At 42.6% G+C, this 16,407-nt stretch overlaps 1 protein-coding gene across 1 annotated transcript in view; it reads right to left on the bottom strand.

The window, feature by feature from the left end:
* Window positions 1-16,193, bottom strand: part of fstl4 (follistatin-like 4) — a gene marked incomplete at its 5' end in the record, with an annotated part of 455,018 nt that extends 438,825 nt beyond the window's left edge. The window contains one exon of the mRNA XM_079566729.1: window positions 16,171-16,193. Coding sequence (XP_079422855.1) covers window positions 16,171-16,193 — 23 coding nt within the window. The remainder of the gene's footprint in view (window positions 1-16,170) is intronic.
* Window positions 16,194-16,407: the final 214 nt, after the last annotated feature.

Raw genomic sequence — 16,407 nt, 5'->3', positions numbered from 1 at the left:
ACGTGCAGTGATCAGCTAGAAAATAGTCCCTCAAAATGCGATCATTCATGTGATGCAGGTCAGTTATATTCCAAACATTATCCTATGGACACAGACATTTATATGGTTAGTCTGGTGTTATAAGTGATTTGCCTCAGGTGCTCTGTGGAGCGGGTCACACTGTTTTTAATGCAGGCTAGCTGATACCATAGAAATGTGCTAGCCTAGCACTAGCCTATCGCCTATAGCCTATAGCCTCTTCAAATATAAGAACTGCATGAATTGCAAAAAAAATATCTCCAGAAATCAGCAACACTCTAGATAACTAGGAAATGAGGCCCTATGTCAAAAGTCCTGAAATATCCCCAGTACCCTTTATTTAAATACTGTTATTTTTGTTTTAAATATTCCTTGTCTGCTCTCAAAAGTAAAACTTCTTAATAAGCCATGGAGTTTTCAAAAGTGTTTTAGCTTCATTGTCTTCATGCCTCTGCTGTGATTGACAACCGTCTCCATGGAGACTCAAGGGAAAGGGGCGGAGTTAAAGAGATGGCTTGTTTGAAAGGTGAGACTCTAATGGTGCGTTCCACTTGATCTCGGAAATCGGAATTTCCGAGCTCCGACTTGGAAATTTCAACTGGAACGCACTACAACTCCGTAATTCTGACTCGGAAACTCGGGACAGAATCAGCTCACCCGAGAAGGAGCACCTGCCCCCTACCCCGACATGACATGTAATGCATGTAAAGCTTCAATAAACCGTGTTACTTGGTAGATGTTTCACAAATAAACTTGTTAGATGTCAATGCGAAATGGATAAGCTTTACTGCTCTGTTGCTAGCGTCATCTTATTAACGGTAAAAACAACATAAAAATAACTACTAGTGCTAAATTATCACTATATTTACAACAATTATAAAAATACTACAGCAAAGTTTCTCTGTAAACTGAATATGATGCTCGAATATGAGCAACAAAGTTGTAACTTTTACCTCCGATGTTTCCGACCTGGACAACTGGAACGCTACAACTCGGAGATAACGTTTTATCCTGGCCGGATTTTCCAACTTCCGACATAAGTGGAACGCACCATAAATCTAAGCTAAACAGAGGCTAGTTTTGATCAAAATATATGAAATGTACAGATGTGTCTTTTCACAAGTTTTTCATGGTCATTTATTTCAGTTCTGTTCATCACAGAGCTTCCAAAATCACACATTAGAGTGTCTAGTTTCATAATTAAGGGAATCTTAAAGGAATAGGCCACCGTTTTTACATACCGAGATATGTTCTTACCTCACTTCAGCCGAGTTAATATATCCCCGTCTGGTCTTTGTCCGTGCGCTCTGTCACACAAACGGAGCACATATGCAGCCTCTCCCAAGACTTCCCCCCGCTCACTTCCGTCAATAACCTTTAGGAGTTACTGCGCGGACGTTGTGCTCCTCGTATCATTACACCTCACAATATAGTCCCCCTTTTTATTTGCTTATAAAATCGACATGCTACATTTCTGTGTAAATATACTTCGCATGAAAACACTTCACGTAACTTTATTTAAATAGGGAACACGTGGAAGAGCTTGGTAGCTTCTATCGTGAGCTTTTTTGGAGCTATATGACATGTGGGAGAGGCTGCGTATGTGCTCCGTTTGTGTGACAGAGCGCACGGACAAAGACCAGACGGGGATATATTAACTCGGCTAAAGTGAGGTAAGAGCATATCTCAGTATGTAAAAACGGTGGCCTATTCCTTTAACAATCAACAAGTCGCGCGAAAGACAAACTGGACGATCGTGTCTTGTTCAGAGGAGGTAGACGGATTTCATCGAGGTCGTTCTCCAGCACGCGGTGTTCACCTCTGAACATCTGTGTTCGTCCAGCGTCTCAGCAAAGGCGCCGGAGCAGCTGACGTCCTCGCTCTGGGCACCGCCTGCTGCAGGTGTGGCTAAATGTTCCCACACTGAGCCCACTGTGACTGGAAAGGCCTTGGACCAAGGGCGTAGGTTTGGTGTCAGTATTGGTTAGAACACTTCACTTACTCAAAAATATCATATACATATATACTTGTCTAGTATAAGTCACAGTGAGAGAAAAGTTTAAAAAAAAGACGCATCTTCTCACACTCTCTTCCTTTTGCAGAATAATTCACTTCTAACATTATTGTTGTAAAGAGCCCTAATCCAATGTGCCTAAGGCTGGAGCGCAGCCATCAGAGGAAAAAACAACAACAAACTCTTTGCCGAGAGTTGGCAACAAGCGGCTCTGAGCCGAGGTCACTTCCTCTCTTCACGTTGTCGCAGATATTTCGTTTGGAATATAAAACAATTGGAGCCAACACAAACTTGTTGAGATTTTAAAATAGGAAACGGAATAACCAAATGATCTAAGGGTGAGATTGTATTTGGACTGGTTCATCCTTTTAACTTCATAAATTCCATAAAAGAATTGAAAGTATTGATCGAGTATCGATACCTCGCCCTAAAAGATAAGAAATGCCTTACGTGACCCAACCCACCCCGCTCTCCTCCACACTCAGAACACATGATCTGTTTACATTCCAAGCTGGACCATAAATGAGCCTTTAGCCGCTTTTTTTCTCCACAATAGAATTGAACCGTTAATATCCGTTAATCCGACTTGTAAAAGCCTTCGTCGCCGCCGCCGCCGCCGCCGCCTGTGGCTCCAGAACGCGCCCTGACCCGACCTCACCTGCCTGCACCTCCACAGTTAGTGCGACGCTTATGATGCCACTTCATTGTATGTTTTAGTGCAGGATTCCAGTGAAAACACATTTCTTCCCTGCGGGGCTCATAAAGCGTGGGCGTGAATGGAAACAAGGCTCCGGCTCGCCCCTCGCATCTCAATCAGCCGCTCCAGCGAGCGCTGCCGTCTGCCGGAGTCGGCCTGCGGAATATTGAGTTCCACGCCAACACATGCGCTGACCTTTTTACGCCGTGAGACTCGACAACGGAAATGTTGAGTCAGGCATTAAATGTTTTATCGATCACGCTCTTTTAAGTTTATTCATTTGTGTTCTTTTACGAGTGGAATCTATAGGCTGTTATTACAGTCAATCACAGCCGCATTGCTTTGGCTTCTTAGTCCATCACCCCCACAATGTTCTACCTCCACTTCTCCTCTTAGGCATGTTCATCTGTTCACAAATACTTTAGGCCTAGTACCTGTATCTACTTAGCCCAGACTTAACTAAGAACTTAGAAACATGGTCCAAATTAAGGCTCAGGCAGGACTTAATCTTCCCAAACTAATGGCCTCTCTCCTCTGGCAGCTGAATCTAACAGCAAAGGCAATCACACTAACCTGCTGTTTAGCAGCTTATTATTTTACACCACTGTTTACACGTCGTTTTTACAGGCCTCATTCATCCACCTAAGCTTGATATATATTATATATATATTGGGCGGCACGGTAGTACAGCGGTTAGCACTCATGCTTCACAGCTTGAAGGTCCGGGTTTGATTCCCACCTGGACGGGGCCTTTCTGTGTGGAGTTTGCATGTTCTCCCCGTGTCTGCGTAGGTTTCCTCCAGTTCCTCCGGTTTCCCCAACCACTAAAAACATGTACAATAGGCCAGTGTGTTTGAGAGTGCGCATGGGGGACGAAGGATGGAAATTAGCCCAAGGCTACAATCCGGTGTGGCTTGTTCATTAACTTGCACTGTCCCGACCAAATAAACCAATGAATAAATATTTATCGTAGCGTAATAAATAGTTTAATGTAAAAAAAAAAAAATTGCTGTGTTATTTTACACTACCTTGATACATTGTACCGAACTAAATTAAGCACAATGTAATGTGCTCTGTGATAATCTGCAATAACTTGTACCTATGTACGCACACAATGGAATAACTTGTATTAGTACTTTGTAAGTACATAATGTAATAGGACACGAGACCCTTAGGGTTAGGACTTAAGTTTAGAGTTAGAATTATGTCTTATTACATTATGTCCCCCCTCCTGGAGCCGCCACCTTAATGTGGTGGAGGGGTTTGAGTGCCCACATGATCCTGGAGCTCTGTTGTCGGGGGCTTCGTGGGAGACAGCAGCGGCTAAAGACAGGAGAAATATATATGCACAGGCACAGACCTTACCAAACGTTAAGGTCCGTTTGAACCAAATGAGGTTTTGATTTGCAACAACATCTCCACTTTAATGGCTCCTAAACTTTCCGGTCTTTGACAAAACTATATATTTTTAAAATTTCTGGCCCGATATATTGAGCTTTGAACGGCAAAAAAAAATAAAAAATTGTGAAAATGTGTTTTTTTCCCCCCCACCTATTGATCAATCTCGATTTTCGAAGTAAAACAAATACATGTAGCTGATTTATGAACTTACTCATAACTTTTACACAGAGCAAAGTTCAGACACAAACCAATGCTTTCCTCCAGCATCACTGAACCCCAAAGATCTCCTGAACTACAGTAGGTGCCGTTTCTGCCAACGAATTGTCTGTAAACCCGCCGAATGGCCCCATGGTTAGGAATCCCTGATGTCAGCAACGCTACAAGGAAGCCCCCTCCGTCCGAAGAGGCCCAGAACAATTGACGGACACCGTTTGCCAAGAGTGAATTAAAACAACAACACAGTTTACTATGGAGAAACAAGATGAGATCTGCCACTCTTCGTCTTAATACCCACGGTGGCGCGGGCGTGGAAAAAGAACAGTGCGGCTTCTGAAACTCGCCACAGAGGCCACGTCGGCGCACAGGCCAATATCGGAGCGGCGTATTAAAAGGGCTCGCGGAGAGAGAAGTGGCTACAGCGCCTTGGCAGCGCTCGGACTAAACTCACTCAGGGACAGACATGAATTACAAACAGGCTCCGGCGAAAGTCGCTGCTGAAAGGTAAACTGAGAGCTGACGCGACAAAAAAGGAAAAAAAAAGAAAAAGGAAAGAAGCCTCCTCCGGCTCCAAGGGAATGGGGGGGGACGGTTGTAAAGTCCTCGAGAATGAAATTTGCTTTGGCTTTCAGGATTTTGCAAAAGCAGACATTTGTGGTGTGGGAAGCATAACTCTGTGTACTGTGCAGCTAATTATAAGGCATTTTTATGGACAGACGAGCCGTTGTTTGTATCACTGTAACAGTATTGTTCCTTTAACCCCTTAACTCCCGCCTGAACCGAGCACATTTTCTCCAGTTTGGCTTTACCCCAGTCCAAAAGCTTCTGGAAAAAAGCTGTGAAAATAGCCACAAAACTGATGATGACAAACAAATGAAACAATGATGGAAATGTGACAAAAAAGTGATGAAAAATGTATGAAAAAGTGAAAAAAATGTCACAAGAAATTGACAAGAAATTTACAAAAAAAATGACGAAAAAATAACAAAAAAATGACAAAAAATTGATAAAAAAAATTGACCAAAAAAATGACTAAAATGTGACAAAAAAGTTACAAAAATGAGTTGAATACCCAACAAAAAAATGATGGAAAAAAATCTGATGACTAGAGGAAAAAGATCCTCTCGGTTCAGGCGGAAGTTAAGAGGTTAAAGATGCATTATGCAAGTATATATGTGGAAAATAAAGTTGACATTTGTGCGTATTTGACCTTGTAGTGACCCACTGTACGAGTGGTCAGCATGGCGTCTTTACTTTCCATCACAGTGGTCTCTATGACGCTCCAGGATCAACTGTTTGGAAGGTTTTCACTTCTGATGGAGCCTCTCACCAGAAAACCAACAAAGTTCAGACCACCGTGATCAACAGTAAAGGCACCATGCTGACCACTTACACAGCCGCTGGGTCACCACGAGATCAAACACGCACAAATATCTTAATTTATTGTTTTTATTTGCATAAAAAGCTGCATAACAGACCTTTAAAGTGATAGTCTGTACGTTTGCAAAGTTAGGAGAGATAGAGTGGAGTTTGAAGGTAAACCATCAAATTTCTCCTCTCTTTAAGCAGAAAAGAAAAAAAAAACGATCACGCTCCTGCCCCTCGTCTCATTGGTCAACGCGGGAGGGTACTAGACTCTGATTAGTTGCTGAGATCCGGGAGGGAAGGACTTTATAAAAAATAATAATTACATATTATTACTTACTTTACCTCAAAATGCGAGGCCAGGTGGTCGATTTTGCACATTTTGTCAAATTTGTAAAACATTTAGACTTCCAGACTAGACTGTAGCTTTAAAGGAACAGGCCATCGTTTTTCCATAACTGAGATATGTTCTTACCTAAGGCCTCTCCCAGCATATTCCTATGGCTCCAAACGGGGGTGAAGTTGGAAGCTACCACGCTCTTCAACAGGCACAAAGACCAGACAGGTACGCATCAACTCGTCTAAGCTCAGGTAAGAACATATCTCAGTATGGGAAAAACGGTGAACTATTCCTTTAAAATTGCTATTAGAAAGTTAGGAATGGAAAAATAGCAAGTACAAGCAGACAACAACAAAAAATCCCGTCCCCGTGGGGATATGAACCCTCACTTAGCTCAGAATTCTGTACGGAGGAATTGGTGTAAAAGTGGCTCTGACGTCTTCTCTGAAATGATAAAGCTCCCGGACGTGTTTAAAAATAACAACAAACCCGCAAATCGTAAATTGCAAACCTAATCACAATCACAACACTGACAGCACAGATCTTTGCAGCATGGGGGGGGGGCGGGGGTGGATGGGTGGCACAACAATGGGCCTCAGGATCTCAACACGGCGTCTTTGCACATTCAACGTTCCGTCAATAAAACGCACCACATCAACAACCTGAGCAACTGTATGAAGGCGTGAGGCAAACGGTGCCCCCTCCCCCTCCAGACTCCTCCTCCAGTGGAGCAATATCGGAACATTTCAGAGCGTCCTTTTATTGTAGACAGCCTAAGAAACACCAGCGCAATATTCCTGCGGTCTCATCAGCGTCTTGAAATATGTCACGCCTGTGAGGTCGGCGGATTTACAGACTCACTGTAGACTCCGCCCTTGTGTGACGCGTAGCTCGCGCTGCTCCAATGCTAACAGTCGGACCCTCATTAGTACGAGATTTTTTTTAAAAGGAAAACCAGCCTGGTTTCTTTACCAGCGTTATCACAGGAGGAATATGTAGCTATAGAAAGTTTAGGAAAGTTAGAAATCAGGCTTGAAAGTGTTTTTTTAACGTGTCTAAAGCGCAATGCATTCCAATGGGAGACTAGCGGCTAAATGGAGGTACTACAGCAATGGCGGACCCTAGTGAGTGCAGGAAAACAAAAGCGTTGCGTTTATATTTTTTTTTTAGCCCAAATCAGGCAAGTGCTTGGTTCAACACAACACATTTATGTTTAGGGCTGGGTACCATTCCTTCCTTCCTTTCTCTGATACTTTAAAGGAACAGTTCACCGTTTTGACATGTTGAGATTTGTTCTTACCTGAGCTTAGACTAGGGATGGGCGATACCACATTTTTTGGAATCGATACGATACCGATACTTTTGGGGTCATTTTTGTCGATACCAATACTGGTCATTTCATATGGGTGAATGTATTTCAGTCAATATACATTTCTAAAACTGGTTATTTTATATAATTAACTGGTCAATTACAAATGTATTACTTTAACTGGTTAATTAAACAATACTATTCTGAAATTAAATACACAAGCAACATTTTAAATGAATACTTAAATGACAAACAGAACCTAAACCAGAATGATATGCCCGGCTCAGTTCAATCCTTTGCTGTTGTGACTGTTTTGGCTCAGAACAAAGAAATAAATCATCCTTTTGTGTTGATAATTGCTGCCCCGCCTTCTTTTTACATATGCAAATTAGTATCGACACTTTTTGCCCAACATCGATACTTAAAAAGTAGCCGTTTGGTATCGATATATTGACACTTTGGTATCAATCCGCCCAACCCTAGCTTAGACGAGTTGATGCGTACCTGTCTGGTCTTTTTTTTTTTCGTGCCCTCAGTCACGCAAAAAGATGTTGTTAGCATTTGGCCTCTCCCAGTATATTCCCATAGCTCCAAACGGGGGTGAAGTGGGAAGCGACCAAGCTCTTCCACGGGCACAAAGACCAGACAGGTACGCATCAACTCGTCTAAGCTCAGGTAAGAACATATCTCAGTATGGAAAAATGGTGAACTATTCCCTTAACTTAATACTTGGTTTCCGATACCAATACCTGAATGATTTCTTTTTCCATACCTATACTAAAATATGTGTCGTCTAGAACCAGAAAACTGCAACTGTTCATTTAATCAATCAAATACTATTTCTTTTAAATTTGTATCATTTATTCGAGCCTTTAATGCTGTCCCTGGGCCCAAAAGGGATGAAAATGTGGTCCCTTGGCCTCGTCAGATTGGAAGTCCCGGGACCCCTTTGGGCTGAATGTTTCAGTTCAGTCTGTGGAAACACCCCGACACTGCTTTGTACCACTCAATGGTAAGACAACTGTACTCCGTCGGGCAGATAGGAATAACAGCGACGAAACTGATAATTAATTCAAGAATAACTTAAAGCCGATTGTGTGGCAAATGTGCCAACCTGCTACTGCACTGCCATTCACGCATTTATCATTGTTAAGTTGAGAGACATTGTTTATCCTCCATTATGATCCTCCAAAAAGTGTTTTGTTTTCTAAAGTAATTCATGAATACGAGAATATTCTTTTGTGCAATCTCACATTGTTTGCTAAGGGGGCCAAACAACAATCTGCTACAGACAATGATTCAAAAGCAAAATCTATTCCAAACTTTCCAAACAAAAGCCTGTTTAGCTAACTAACTCATCTCTTTAAAAAAAAAAAAAAGAAAAGAAAAAAAAACGGCGCTTGCTTGTAGCTTGTGCTGCGAGAGATTGCTTTGAAAATAAAAGCATATTGCCTCCAATCAGCCCCCCATTTTATTCTCCGAGCGGTAATACAAATGGAGATAGATGGAAAGAGGTACAAAACGCGAGCTTCTGGGCACCATTTGCTGGCACCGCATGCGAGATGAACGGTTTTATAAGTCGCACAGACTGTAGCGGCGGCTGGCACAGGCACTAAAGACAATCTGATACTCTGGCATCTTTGAGATCACTGTTTAACTCAAATAAATGAGAGGGAAAAAAAACTCCCTTAAAGCAATGTATTTCAAGCAAACCTAATAAACAACATGAAGCGATTTAAAAGCTAAAAAAGCACATTTTTATTGATCGCTTGCATCAGAGAGTCTATTGCATTGACAGTCCACACTTCGCTGTCTCACAAAGCTGCACCGTACATAAATATAGTACACAGAAATGAGTTGGGGAACAGCTCACAGTTTATACTTCACACTTTCCCGGTTTTATTGTATTAAGTCAATAAACGTAATGTAGCAAGACACCAAAGTGGGCAATTAAAGGTGACAAGACAAGTTTATCCAATTTCCCCTTATTTGTTTTTTGTTGCTGATGAAGAATATAAGAGGCTTCTTGTTGTATTGCTTTGACAATTTTGACACAATTTTGGCACAAGCCCTTGAGTTCAGGACGGATTTAATCAATGAAATGTTGCCATAAAAATCTGCCACATTAGGGGGAACTAGCAAACATTGTTCACAGATTTGACATTAGCAAAAAACTATTTAACAAAGTACATAAGGGTCGATACCAGTAAATACTTCTAACACACTACCAAGTCCAAATACTTCTATTTGATGAAAAACTATACTGTAGTACACATGTGTTAAGGTCAAGGCCCGCGGGCCACATACAGCCCGCAAGATGATTCAGTGTGGTCCTTTGAGAAGCATGAATTCCCGAGCATGTAAAAAGTAAAGTAAAGTAAGTCTGTAGCCCATTCCTGTGCAAAGTTATGTAAGGATTAATCCGCTTATACCAGGGTCCCACAAACGTAACATTTATAATAAATGTTTTTTTCATTGACTAAACTCACTAAATATGCCAGACTACGGGACTATTTTGTGTGGGTTATTAGCCGGTCACTGAAGGCTCGTCTCAGAGCGAGTCATTCTCCGCAGCTATTACGAGGATCTCAGTCAGGCTCAACGACACAACGAAACAACATAAGCACAGAATCACAACACAACAGGACTAACCCGGAAACACTTTTCCGTGGAAGTAAACACCGATATGCGGCACTCGTGGGCAGGAGTTATTTCACTTTTAACAAAATAACCAGTTTGCTCACTCCAGCCACTAGGGGGCAGCTTAAATAAAAAAAAATAAAAAAAGGAAAGAATTCCACACATGTCCAGCAGAGGGCAGTGAGATAACAAGAGATTAGGATAAAAACAGCATATTAAAGCCAAATGGTAAATGGTCAGTCTGCCCCAGGGCTGCTGTGGCTACAATAGTAACTTACTGCCATTGAATATTGACTAATATATGAGGCCACCTTTACCATGTGGCCTGTGCCCCGCAACCCAAACGACTTCGACCCCCCTGCTGTAGTACATTACATTTTAAACTCCATTATACCCTCTTCCCAACAGACTTTGCAGTTATTGCTACTGCTACTGCGTAAGCTCTTAGTCGTTCAGGAGTTTCCCTCTTGTCAAATAGTAGTCATTTTTGAAAATGTTTGGCTCAGATCTTGTTGCCTACTGTTGTTTTACAGAGCGTTGGAACTGCACGTGGGATGGACATTTTGGAACAAGCGACAACTGTTTTCTAGGCCAAGCTGACATCATTTTTTTTTCTCCCAAAGTTGTTTAATATTGCATGGATGCAAAGCTGACTCAATAAATGCCATCATAGACACATGCGCAAGTAGGACAGACCGAACCAACAGTTAACACAAGGCTTTATTAAAAGATTCTGCTGTGAGTGACAAAGTGAATGGTCCTCTTTGCAAGCGAGATGGCACATGTTGTAGGATAATGTTATCAAGTGTGTTATACAGTATTCATTATTAACAGCATGTCCTGAACTGAATTAAACACACTGAGACATTCATCGGTGGCCATTATGAGCTTATTACTTTAGGTGTGATCCAGTCTTAGTTTCTATCCCAGCCTTGATTAGTTGTCATTAGCACCGGCATGCTGCTGCCCTGCAGGCTCAGAGCTTTAAATGAGACGCAGTACGTCCATATTCACGAAGATTTAGTTGGTGAAAGCAGTGTTTTTAAAGGGATGAGAGCCAAAACAGGCATCAATTCAGTAACGGATATTTGGAATCGATTCTCAATCCCCGTAGTTTTTGCGAGATCGGCTTCGATATCCAACACCTGTAGCAGTATCCTGAATGATGACGTCGCAGCACTAACAATGGTTGGGCCACACGATTTTGACAAACCTAATTAACCTAATCAAAGTGGAATGATTGGGGGGTCTTTCATCTCCCCCTGGTGTCTCTGGCCAGAAAACCACAATTGCATCTTCGCTGCCTCCGGGTCAGAGGTGCAATATTCACTAATGGAATCACGAAGAAGACGGGCAAAGCTAACTGTCTAGCGCCACTTACACAGTATTTACAGCCAAGTTTGAGTGAAAAAAATGATCTCCATTGTGTAACTGGATGTGCAACATCCCTCTGTCCCTTTGTCTTTTCTGTCAGCGTAGTATTAACACTCACGGACAATTTATGAGTAAAAAAACGCAACTGCTGTTAAACATCATGGTACTTATTTCTTTTATTTCAGCTTCATGTGGCTGAAATAAAATTATTCATGTAGCATATCTGCAAAAGGGCATTTTAAGGAGTTGCCAGACTAAACATCCTTAGTTTTAATCATTCTTAAATAACTCCTTCTCCATCCCTATTAAGCTGCTTAAAAGCACTGTCTGAATGTCAAGCTGCAAAACTCCGCTTGTTTTATGAAATGCCTCATATCAAGATCAGAAACCTGCTGAAGAGACGTCAGAATTAGACGTGGCTTAATGCAATGGAAGGCGGGTATGTGGCGGAGGGGGCACCGTCACAACCCGCTGCTCGCTGAATGATTATTCCATGACCCAAACCGAGTCAAACGTTTGTTTATAGCAAATGCATAGAAACGAGATCCTCGATGCAAATCAACGGGGCATACCAGCAACAAGCACTGAGCACATGCACTTTTTTTTTTTACTGCCAACCACCAAAAACCGACCAGACAAGGAAGAAGATGCAAAATGGTGAAGCATCTGCCTGTGGAGGATGTAAATCAGACACTAGGTACCACTAGAGTGTGTCTGGGGGAGTGGAGTTATTTTCCTTCCCAAAGCCAAAAACCTGAACACTGCCTACAATGGATCAAACAATGTCGACGGCCTACGCCCAGCTAAATGTCTCCAAAATAAACAAGCATACGTCTGCTCTGAGGTAAGACTAGGGCCTCGCCGCTAGGCTAACTTAGCATGCTAACATCTAGCTACTGACAGTCACATAACGTTACACAAACTGGCACTGGAGCTGTAACTTTAACTGCGGCGGTGAACTGTTACCCTTTATAGGCGGCTGCATATATGAAAAAAAATTGCTACAAAAGTTTTTTCAATGGTTTTCTGTAGTATCAGGTGTGCTTATTAACATACTAAAAGTCTACCAAAATCTGACCACTGGAAAGGTCTAATTTTCAAGATGGCGTCCAAGAGGGTGGCTAGATCCTTAAAATGCCCATTACTCCTTTATTATTCATCATAGACAAGTCATTTTGGTGTCTAACCCCATGTTTTGGGTGTCTAGGAATCCAATGGGCTTGTCCAAATTGTAGTCACATTTTAAGACCCTCTTGGACGCCATCTTGAAAATTAGACCTTTCCAGTGGTCAGATTTTGGTAGACTTTTAGTACGTTAATAAGCACACCTGATGCTACAGAAAACCATTGAAAAACCTTTTGTAGCAATTTTTTTGGGGTCAAACCATATTTTCAGCCGGCTATTATGCTAAAAGTACTGTGTATTTTGTCTCTTTCCTGATAACCGGCTGCAGCCGATTGTCATTGTGGCACCTGTAGGTTTAGCTAGCGTTAGCTAACTTTAGCGCACCGGAGAAATGTTCCTATTTTTAGACATACTGAACGAGTCAGAGTGCTTTCCGGGCACGACTGGTCCACAAGGCGGTGCTGTTGCAGAGATCATAAGGTTTCTTTGATTTTGCTGGAGACCTGTCTGGTTGCTGTAGTGTCAATATGGTAAATGGTAAATGGAATCTCAACTTATACAGTGCTTTTCCACCTACATTAGGCACTCAAAGCACTTTAAAGCAAGGATCCACTCACCCATTCATACTCTCATTCATACACCAATGCACGCAGACACTTGGGGCAATGTGGGTGAAGGGCCTTTCAGGAGGTGGGATAGTCCAACAGTCCTTTATCCTTCGCGGGATAGTTCAATATCTTGAATATATCCCTCTGCTGCAGACTGTTATGATATCGCGCATTTATTGCTTCAATTAGAGTCACTAGCACGAGTCACTTTAGCAGCTACGTCAGAAAGTTTGACGGACGTAGCAACAGTAACTAAGTGGGCGGGGCTTTTGCGAAAGGTCAATTCTGATTGACGAAAATGTCAATCACTCAAAAGGCGGAGGCGCAAGGCACGAAAACAAGAAAAGAATACCTGTGCCCCTCGCAGTTAGGACACAACAGCAGCTCAGACCTCCATGCCATTACGAAGAAGATGAATCACGCATCCCTAAAGAAAAGGTTCAAAACACAATTCCTAAAAGGTCATGGGAAACTTTGAGTCAAATCAATACAGCATTCTTTAACCAACAAAGTGCGAGATGGTGATCAAAACATGTTTGCAGGTACTACCAAATACCTGTGAACAGCAAAAATACCACCGCTTTAAAAACCATGTCGACCTTAATCTATTTTACTAAATGGTTTTACTCCTGCCTCGCAGCGAGAGGGTCAGGAGATCAAACCTCTGCAGCTTTGCACGTCGCGGACTTCTATTCACTGCCAAATTCTTGCAAAATGAGGTGAATGAATGGCTCTGAATTCCCACGGATATTGTTAACATGAATGGTGGTCTGTCTGAACATGCCTCGCCCCGGCTAGTGACTGGGGCGCCGTCCAAAAATTAAAAGAAAAAGAAAAAATGTGGGAGAGGATCCAGCTTGGAAGAAGAATAATACCCTCACCATCTCTCAGTTTTTAAGTAAGGGATTCGGGAGCCATTCTTGGAGGATTCTTGGAGGAAGATTAGAGATTTCATAATAGTGTTTAATGGGAACTCCTTTCCCAGTTGGCCCCCATTTTCCCTTTTCCCAACGACTGCTACTAGTACAACAACTACTACAGATTGTGCTGCTGCGATGTGCTCTCTGTAAAGTCTGGTGTTTTAATCTCGGGAGACGACAAAGCTGAAGTGGGGCTTTGGGCATCGCTCTACTCGCCGGTATGTCCCAAGTCCCACTGAGAGTCAGCTCTTGAGGACACCTACAGGAGACGCTGGAGAGACTTTTGAATCAGCCGGTGGAAATACTAAAAGGAGGTGTCTGGGAACACGATCGATGTCGTAGAAAAACGGGGAAGACCCTTTCTCGACAGATAGAACTCAAGGAAGATAGAAGAATGAGAGGATAAAGGGAAGTCTGGAAGAGAAATCAACTCTCAACAGACGTGTTCTAGATGTCTCCAGGGCTAAACAAGGTCTAAACTAGGACTACATCCAAGAGTAAACTCAACCTGGGTCCTGAACTATGAGCGGGTTGAGTTCGGTTTAGCGGAACTACAGAGTTGGATCACTTTTTTAATGCAGTCCATCTCTCTATTGTAGCATATTGTAACAGCAGGAACAGGAGAAAGATGGAAGCTGCGTTAGTGTGGCTGCTCAAGAATTCATAGATATCATTTTCATCAATGCCGCCCCGATTGGTGCAACCTTTTGCGCACATGTAGGTTCTAGATGCCTACGCAAAGTACACTATTATATTTGGTTGGACTGTCTTTAGTTGGATCAAAGCACATTCGCTGTGGTGTTGTTTCAATAAGCTTCTGCAAACATCCAAAGATCCAGTGTTGCGTTCAATTTTCACCAAGATCTTGTATTGAGGATGGGAGAGTGTTAGCACAGCGCAAAGCCTTCTCCAGCACATCCCGAAGATTCTCAGTGGAGTTAAGACTGGGACTGTGACGGCCGATCCATCTCCTGCTTCATGAACCGCCTTTCACTACGAGAGCCCAATTTTCATATTGGAATATGTCCGTGCTATAAGGGAAGAAGAAATACATAGATGGAATAACGTGGTCATTCAGGATGTTCAGGTTGTCAGCTGATCTCATTAGTCAAGTTCATACCGAATCTGTTGCGTCCCTGGTCACGATTGGCCGCTTAGCACCGACTCTATCTGCTCCATTTGAACGTGCTCACAGCTCCACAGACTAAAATGGTAAAAGGTCTGAACTTTACATCAAGGAACCACTCACCCAGTCACACTCTCATTCATTCACCAGACACTGAGCCTGATAAACCACACCCACTTCTTTTCTGCGCGAAAGAAGGTGGGTCTGGCCACGCATGGTAAACAAGTTGCTGATTGGTTTATTTCACTGACAATATGTGCGCGTTAGGCCCGCCCTTTCAAACTAGCCTGGGATCCAGACTAATCTCCGATGTTTATTAATTAATAAACAGGAGACTAGTCTGACGACCCTGTCGTAGAAAAGCTACTGCTTGAGGCGGGACTAATGTGGGACAACCGAAGCACATAGCCAATGAGAACATAGCGGATGTGACGACAGAAACAGCGATAAGAAAGTTGTATCATTCGGACATTAACAATGGCGCTCCTGCCACACGGAGTTCAGTAAATGACTTCTGTCGTTTATGTCAGAAAAACTTAAGAACACAAGCATTACCTGAAGTGGTTGCTTGTGTTGAAAAACTACAAAACAAAGGCGCAACAACGTGACGCCCGTTCAGGGAGCTGCTCTGATTGGTCGGTAGGCTCCATATCGCTGCGTCACTTCCTTTGAAAGCGCAATGGAGTGTTGCCAGACCCTCTTCTGTAAAGAAGCGGAGTCTGGTTGGCGAGACTACTTTCAAACTGGTCCAATTGCTCCGTGACCAGACCAATAGCCAGGCAACCAGACACTGGAGGCAAGGTGGGTGAGGTGTCTTGCCCAAGGACAATGATGACTTACGACCTCAGTTACGACCTCAGAGCGTCAAGCTGAATAAAGTCGCATGTAAACAAAACGGCTAATGCTACAACAGCTAGCTAATACGATGCTAACGTTATATGGAAAGTTTCTCCACATTAGATATAATTCAACACATGCTTCATGATCTTATACTGGTTTTGTAACAGTTTTCTCACCCTTCTCCACTGGGTGGCGCCATTACTGCCTTCATCTCGTACCTGAACTCGAACCACTCTGATCATCTCTGAGTTACCAGTTTGAGCGGCGTTCCGAGGCAAATTTACCAGTTACCATCCGTAGAAGAGCTTAAGGCGAGACACTGCAGGTGAATAGGGAAAAAAAATATATTTACAGATATCAATTTGAAACTTTTGCTGTCGATCACTGGCATAAATGTAAGAAAAAATACATTG

The sequence above is a fragment of the Gobius niger genome (genome assembly GCF_951799975.1).
Source record: "Gobius niger genome assembly, chromosome: 11".
NCBI classification, from domain to species: Eukaryota; Metazoa; Chordata; class Actinopteri; order Gobiiformes; family Gobiidae; genus Gobius; species Gobius niger.
This window is presented reverse-complemented; position numbering and strand designations above follow the sequence as displayed.